Source organism: Amblyomma maculatum, chromosome 3 (genome assembly GCF_055883805.1).
Source record: "Amblyomma maculatum isolate TAMU_Amacu chromosome 3, ASM5588380v1, whole genome shotgun sequence".
Lineage (NCBI taxonomy): Eukaryota > Metazoa > Arthropoda > Arachnida > Ixodida > Ixodidae > Amblyomma > Amblyomma maculatum.
Genome location: NC_139346.1, coordinates 99,100,967 through 99,109,454, shown reverse-complemented (window position 1 = coordinate 99,109,454; position 8,488 = coordinate 99,100,967). Strand labels below are relative to the sequence as shown.

Here is an 8,488-nt window from a genome sequence, read left to right as displayed (position 1 = left end):
AACAATATTCCGCTTCCCACAGTTACACAGCATAAATACCTAGGCCTAATTATATCAAATAATCTTAAATGGGACACTCACGTGAACTTCATTACATCATCAGCACTAAAACGACTTTTTTTCTTAAGAGGCGCCTCCGAGACGCCCCATCAGACATTAAATTACTTTCGTATAATACTTTTGTCAGACCCGTACTTGAATACGCAAATGTAGCCTGGTTTCCGTTTACAGATAAACTAATAAAAAAACTAGAGGGCGTCCAGAGGAAAGCTGCTAGATTCATCTATAACAAGTACAGACAAACGGACTCACCCACAAAACTAATAAACAAAGCTGGAATACTCACGTTACAAAACCGCGCCAGGCTTGCACGGCAGAAACTGCTTTACCAACTCATTCATAAAATGATAAACATAGATACTTCGAGGTATATTGCAAAACCAGACACAAGAGCAACACGACATAGACATTCACAAACACTGGAAGAATATCGCTTTAACACAGACTGTTTTAAACATACATTTTTCCCGACAGCAATTAGAGAATGGAACAACCTACCATCATGTATAACACGTTCATCTTTAGAAACTTTTTTGCAGTCTTATGAAGCCCACCTACTCGTTTTACAATGTCAGTTATAATCATAGTTCAAACTCATTCAGTGCTCTATGTTAATGTCAAGTGTGCTTCGTTGTGGTGTGTTTTTAGGCATTTTTTTAGTTACTCTCATGTTATTTGTAATCCGTTATTATCAAATACTTGCTATTAACTGTACTACTGTTTCAAACCGTTGTAACGCTGTATATTTTTGTACTTTTGTTGTGTATTTCCAAATTTGTGTGCCCTTCCTGCAATAATCCCGATTGGGATTGGCAGTATTTCCAAATAAATAAATAAATAAATAAATCTTCCAGCACTTTCACGTACGGCTCGTCTACCCCTTGATTTCGCAATGCCTGCATCACTGCCAAGGTTTCAACTGACTCAAATGCTTTTTCGTAATCAAGTATAAGGGCTGGTTATATTCCGAGCAATATTCTATCCCCAGGTTGATGGTGTGGCTGTGATCAATAGTAGAGTACCGTTTCCGAAAACCTGCTTGATCCTTTGCTTGACTGCAGTCTAATACTGTCCTGATTCTATTAGCGATTACTTTAGTAAATATCTTATACGTAACAGACAGTAAGCTGAATGTTCTGTAATTTTTATGGTCCTCAGAGTCCCCTTTCTTGTGAATGAGGATAATGTTTGCATTCTTCCATGGTTCCGGTACCGTCGATGTCACTAGGCACTGCGCATACATGTTACATGTTGCATACCAAAGGCTCTCCAATTCCTAGAATTTATTCGATGTATGTCATGGACATATTTCCCCCCCTCTGTTAGCGCACAGTCTCTTTAAGAACAGTGGAGCCCAGGGGGCCTGTTTCGTGGCCCCTTCGTGCGACTTGCAATACATATCGAATGTTGCGAAACGCTGCAAAATGTTTGATTCTTACTTTCTGCATTGAAACGGCTACCACTGATGCTAAATCAATGGCTCAACACGGCTAAGAAGTATACCCGTTCAGCTGTAAACTTGTGAAAATGGCTGTACTTTTATATGGTGTCCCGGCTAACTTGCATCAAATTAAAAAAAAATACGGGCTGTCCTAGCACAGTCAAATAAATTCGGAGATGTACAGAGTCGCCTATACTAACGTTCAGTATTTGTTTTCGTTCACTACAGTTTGTTATTTAATAATAACTAATTACCTATTTTTAATTATTGGATTGAGAAAAAAGTGTCAATGAAAAAGTTTTAGATTTTCTCTAAAAACAGCTATCTACGTTATTTCCATCAAACCTAGCGTTTAGGTAAAGTAATATTTTTACCAGACGAAAACGACGCCTAGCGCAAATACTTCCTCGTTACTGCGGCCTCACTTTAGAGTCTCAGACGCGTCTGAAATAACTAAACCTGTTTTCTACCGTGCTCTCTACAATGCAGCTGGCTGAACGCACTTCACGAATCCGTTAAAATTACTTCTGGTCACGGTACAGCGTTTTTTGAACGCCTGTGTATGGTCGGTGTAAGTCGTAGCGTGATGGAAAACAACGTAGCTATTCGTTTCACGAGAAGACCCGCAACTTTTGCATTGATAATTTTTCTCTGAAGCCAAATAATAAAGAAATGCTAATTAGTCCTGACTAATTATTCAACTGTACTGAACAAAAAAAAATGGTGTTCAGCATAGGCGACTCAATACTGTCTATGTGGCCTCATGTGGGCAGGTTGTATGAGCCCTAATGGAATGATTGAGTATTTGCAGTGGGGGCCGACCGAGGTCTGAAATACGTCATTGGCAAACAGTCTGAAGATGGTCATTTTACACCAGTGCAGTAACCCCAAGTGAGACTTCTTACATTCTTCCCACATTGCTGAATATGCACATCCAGTCAATTTAAAACGAAAGTATCACTGTAAACTGACTTTCTTAGATAAGGAAAAATAGAAAACTGCGCTGGCGCAAAGCGGCGCGGAGTGTACATAAACGATCGCATGTCTGCAGCCGGCCCTTCCGAAAACGACCACTACGCCTCTCCCCTCCCTTCCTGCTGCGGTGGATGGGTAATGTGGAAATTTTAATTTCCACTAACCCTTTCCTTTCAGCAACGCAACATAAAATAACCCTACGTTTGAGGTTTTTAAACACGCTTTTGTGCGAATATGAAACCCAGCGCATCTACTGACGTGTCTCAAGCAAGGAGGCTACAGACGCAGCTCAAGCAGCTCAAGCGTGTCCTCTGCCTGCCTCGCTGAGATTCATCTGCAAACGCGGTTACTTTTCGTGCGTACAAATGTACATTTAAAACACAAGCGAAATTTTATTTCTGTGGTATTGACGAGAGAAGAGGGTTAGTAGCATTTACAATTTTCGCCTTGCCGTTCACCGCTGGGGGGGGGGGGAGGGGGGGCGGCGATCATATTGTGATTCACGGGCGCCAGTCCGGCGATCTTTTGGGTGTACTGTCTGATACGCACTTTGCTAACTGTCATTTATCAAAGAACGTTGCTAACAAAACTGAGGATCAAGTGACGACGAGAATGGTCTATCAATTTTAGTTACTCCCTCCCATATTGACATGGAATTGATGAAAGTTCCAAGAGGGGCCAGCCTTATAAATCTTGCCCCATGGCCGATACTGATTGACTGTAAACATAATGGCTAGCCCCACACCAATTTCCTACTTCAGACCGTTGTGCTGTCCAGCATGTAATTATTTTTCAAACGTGTGCATCTCTCTTGAGTCAGGAGGAAATATTTCTGAAATTGTTTCATATAAGCAGTTAAGGCTGCGTTTTTCCGTCTCAGATAGAAATCGCAATGCTAGCTGACCTTCCTTGCAACCCGTACGGTGGTGCAGTTGTGACTCTCGCCATTTTTACTTACTTTATTTAGCTGCAAGATGAAATCCCGGTAATCTTTCGAGTCGAGTAGAGATTCCAAGTATTGTTTTGTAAAGATCTAGACAGGCATAGAATTTGGGTCCGCTACAGATATTCGAGAACGTAGATAGGCATCGAACCTAGATCCTCGAGGGCCTTGTGCTATGTTTTGCTGATAGGGCCGACAATGAGACAGCGTCAATGCTCATGTGCCCAAAAAGGCACACTAGGCTATACAAGATGTAGAAGCGTACGTTTCGGTTTCCGCTACAGCCGATATTATCCAGAGGCGGTTGTGCTAGCAGACCCAACTAGGCTGGAGGCATTTCCTCGCTTAGGGGCCCATTTACTGTTGTATCTACCTACGATTATTCTACATATAATGGTTTTGCCAGGATACCGACCCGGCCCTCTATCAGCCCTATTAGTTATATGCGGGACTTAAATCAATTTAGTACTGCTTCATTTGGACTACACGAAAATGCATCCACATACAGCTCACATTGATATCACTCCTGCCCGCTTGTAAATTACACCGAACCATTTGGGCAGCAGTCGGGGCTGCCCCTTTTTTTCCCGCTACAGCATCTGTGGGCGCCACAGCGATTTATCGTGGGAGGATGTTTCCTGACTATATCGCACTGTAGCATGGAATTGGATTCGCCTTAAGTATACGAAAAGAGACCATTGCAGCGTGATATCAGGAATGTGGTTTGTCGCAGCACAAACAGGGCGGATATGGTACCCAGTGGTGTAAACAAGGATCCCAAATTCTGTTTTCCTCTTGGTCTCCATCTGGGACGTAATCAAGTACTAAAGAATGGGTCCAGTCGCAGTTGCCCAAATGAAATCTCCAGAGGCCCGTACATCATGTCAGACATGGATATTGACAGGCCAGCACCACCCAACGAATAATATATCCTGTTCCGGATATTAATTAAACTTATCAGTTCTTCTGTATCTTTTGCCGCAATAGGAATTAGAGAACATAATTTGTATAATCTAGATGCAGAGCTGTGTGTGGGCATATAAATTTGTTTTGATATTCGCGATATTTTTCCCGGAGTGTGGCTTATTCCTTGTTTTTTTTTTTCATCCTGTGTGTATGTTATAATCTTGTCATCATCATCATCATCAGCCTGATTATACCCACTGCAGGGCGAAGGCCTCTCCCATATTTCTCCACTTAACCCGGTTCTGTGCTAGCTGCATCCACTTGACCCCTGCGAAGTTCTTAACCTCATCCGCCCACCTAACTTTCTGCCGCCCCCTGCTACGCTTTCCTTCCCTTGGAATCCTGTTTATTACCCTCAGCGACCATCGATTATCCTCTCTTCGCACTACATGTCCTGCCCATGTCCATTTCTTCTTCTTAATTTCCAGTAGAATGTCAGTAACTTGAGTTATTTCTCTGACTAACTCTGCACACTTTCTATCTCTTAATGTTACCCCTACCATTTTTCGTTCCATAGCCCTCTGGGTTGTCCTCAACTTAAGTAGAACTCTCTTGGTTAGCCTCCACGTTTCAGCCCCATAGGTGAGTACAGGTAAGATGCAACTGTTGTATACTTTCCTCTTGAGCGATACCGGTAAGCTGCTGGTCATAATCTGCGAGTGCTCGCCAAAAATGCGCTCCATTCCAATCTTATTCTTCTTGTTATTTCGTTTTCATGGTCTGGATCTGCGGTTACTACCTGTCCTAAGTAGACAAATTCATCTACTACTTTCATTGCTTCGCTACCTAACGTAAACTGCTGTTCCTTCCCGAGGCAGTTGAACATTACTTTAGTCTTCTGCATATGAATTTTTAAACCTACTTTTCTACTTTTCCTGTCTACGTCATCAATCATTATTTGCAGTTTATTCCCTGAGTAACTTAGCAAGGCAATGTCATCAGCAAATCGCAGATTACTGAGGTATTCTCCATCTATCCTTATCCCTAATTGCTCCCATTCCAAGTTTCTGAATACTTCCACTAAACAAGCTATGAATAGAATTAGGGAGATTGTGTCTCCTTGCCTAACACCTTTCTTTATGGAAATGTTTTTACCTTCTTTATGCAGAACTATGGTTGCTGTGCAGCAGCTATATATATCTTAGGGCACGGCAGCTCTGCAACTATGCAGTCTAATCCGTTTGTCTTCTTGGTGCAGCTAATCGGAGTCTTGGTGCTGATACCGCCACGGACTGACGCGCCTGTCACGCCAGCTACGATCGTCGACGCAAAGAAACCGGATCATCGCGCATGCTGCTTGCCGGCTGCAGTGCTTCATGACGATGTGATACAGCATGGCCGCCCTGGAAAATCAACATCAGAAGCCCGGGCGATCTTCAGCGACACACTGGTGGCGCTGCAAGCTTCGTGGGCGAATATAAAGGCCGGACATCACGACCCGCGAGCCATAGGGCACGGCAGCTCTGCAACTATGCAGTCTAATCCGTTTGTCTTCTTGGTGCAGCTAATCGGAGTCTTGGTGCTGATACCGCCACGGACTGACGCGCCTGTCACGCCAGCTACGATCGTCGACGCAAAGAAACCGGATCATCGCGCATGCTGCTTGCCGGCTGCAGTGCTTCATGACGATGTGATACAGCATGGCCGCCCTGGAAAATCAACATCAGAAGCCCGGGCGATCTTCAGCGACACACTGGCGGCGCTGCAAGCTTCGTGGGCGAATATAAAGGCCGGACATCACGACCCGCGAGCCATAGGGCACGGCAGCTCTGCAACTATGCAGTCTAATCCGTTTGTCTTCTTGGTGCAGGTGAGCAAACATTATGGAAAATGTATCCGCTCGAATAACCCTTGTTTGATTGTGCTGCCGTGCCCTCGGCTTGCGTGTCCATTGCTTTATGATTTATCTGTCCATCTTGTACAACTGCTACTGCTTGCTGGAGACGTGGAAACTAACCCTGGTCCCGACATATCACAACTTTCTAGACAGTTGCAGCAAATTGCAGACGACCTGAAGGTTATTAAAGAGGAGCGGCTCACTTCAATAGACACCAAACTAGAAAGGCTAACGTCTCTTGATGATAAGGTTTCCACCTGCTTAAACCAAGTCGCTACGTTGCAGGAAACAGTGGCATTCCTTGAAAAGAAAATCGACCACCTGGAAAACTACTCGAGAAGAAATAACTTAATCGTGTATGGGGTCCCTGAGGACCCCGAGGAAAGTAACAGCTCACTTGAAAATTTAGTTAACGGCGAAATCTTCAGGGACACACTAAAGGTTGAACAGGTAGCCATAGAAAGAATACACCGGCTGGGCAAACAAGAAGCGACAAAATGCAGGCCTGTAATTCTAATGCTGCGGGATTTTCGAGACAAATCTGCAATCTTAAGAACCTGTACAAAATTAAAAAACACTGATTACTCGATTGGTGAAGATTTTTCAGCAAGAGTGCGTGAAATTAGAAAAAAGCTCTGGAAAACTGGTAAGGAAATGAAAGATTCAGGGCAGAAAGCTTCCCTGGTTTTCGATAAGTTACGAATCAACAATGATCTGTACCGATGGGATGACGAGACACAAAGTATTGTTTTGCTTCGATCTTACACGCAGACGGCTAACCATAAAAACCAGAAAGACAGTGTCGCTTCAACTGAAACAGATTCCCGGACTGCAAACCAAAAAAACGACAGAGCCGAAACACGGTCTCTACGTTCACGCCACCCGCCTCAGCCTCCGAAATAACATTTGCTAACATGAACGTTCGCAGCATAGTGAACAAAACAACTTACCTTGAATCATTGCTCCTCTGCATCAGCCCTGATTTTGTTGCCATCACAGAAACATGGTTAACAAACAATATAAAAGATTTCGAAGCAACTCTCCCCAACTATGCAATTGTGAGAAAGGATAGGCTGACACGTGGCGGGGGCGTTGCTATCCTAATAAAAAAGGAAATCCCATTCGAGGTTCTGCCTGACGTCGAAGGTGTCGAAGCAATATTTTGCAAACTCCTGTATTCACCGCGACCAGTCTTTATCGGCTGCGTGTATCGCAGCCCGTCTTCAAACACCGATGTTCTGCATTCCTTGCACGCTTACATGCTTAGGCACTTGCTTGGATCGAGGTTAATCTTATTGGGCGATTTCAATTTACCCTGTGTTAACTGGAACACTATGCAACATCATTCTAAACACGCAGACATACTGTTTGATACCATGCTAACGTTTAATTTATGTCAAATAATAAATAAACCAACTCGTGTACAAGGTGGCAGTTCAAACATACTTGATATAGTTTTCCTTAGTGATCACTTCCCAACAGAAAAAGCAAAATTTCAGCTTCTAGATGGTATGTCAGATCACAAGATAACATTATGCAATGTACCTATTCATGACATTCTAACGCACTCGAAATCATTCGCAACATTTCCTGATTTCCACAAAGCAGATGACACCAGCATACTCGATCACCTGTCTTTTGAATTCTCTTCTTTTGAACAACTCGCCTTAGACACTAATACCGACACTGAAAAATTGTGGCAAAGATTCAAACTCATTATATCGTTTTGCATAGGTAACTTTGTGCCAGTTAAAACTAAGAAAACAAATAAGCACAGCCCGTGGATCAACCGTGACATCATCCATGCCAAACGCAAAGTCAAGCGGCTGAGAAAATCTTTAAAAGCACAACCCAGTAGCACAAGAACTTCTATTCTCTCCGTTGCAATCAGGAATATGAAATCAAAAATAAAAGTCGCCAAAGCTGACTATTTTTCTTGCAAACTTGCTAGTTTTCTCAAGAGCTCTCCGCGAAAGTTTTGGCACTACTTAAACCCAAAACAACATAATACGACCATAATGAGTCCTGACGAAAGCAAAGCCAGAGCGAACTCACTGAATAATTACTTTCATTCGATCGTCACTACAGATGATGGCAACTTACCACACATAAAAGCTCCCAACATATGCCTTGAACCACTAACAATTGTCGAGGCTGGCGTATTTAACCTCTTGCTAAATTTAGATACCAAAAAAGGACCCGGACCAGACAAAATACCAAACACATTTCTTAGAAGATATGCGGAATGGGTCGCAAAATACTTATG

General features: G+C 43.1%; 1 protein-coding gene across 1 annotated transcript; it reads left to right on the top strand.

Annotated features, from left to right (window-relative positions):
* Window positions 1-4,924: 4,924 nt before the first annotated feature.
* Window positions 4,925-7,125, top strand: LOC146195404 (uncharacterized). Its single transcript, XM_084596791.1, has 2 exons — window positions 4,925-4,967; window positions 5,584-7,125. The coding sequence occupies exon 2, from the start codon at window positions 5,857-5,859 to the stop codon at window positions 7,123-7,125; it is 1,269 nt and encodes a 422-aa protein (XP_084452917.1). The 5' UTR covers window positions 4,925-4,967; window positions 5,584-5,856.
* Window positions 7,126-8,488: the final 1,363 nt, after the last annotated feature.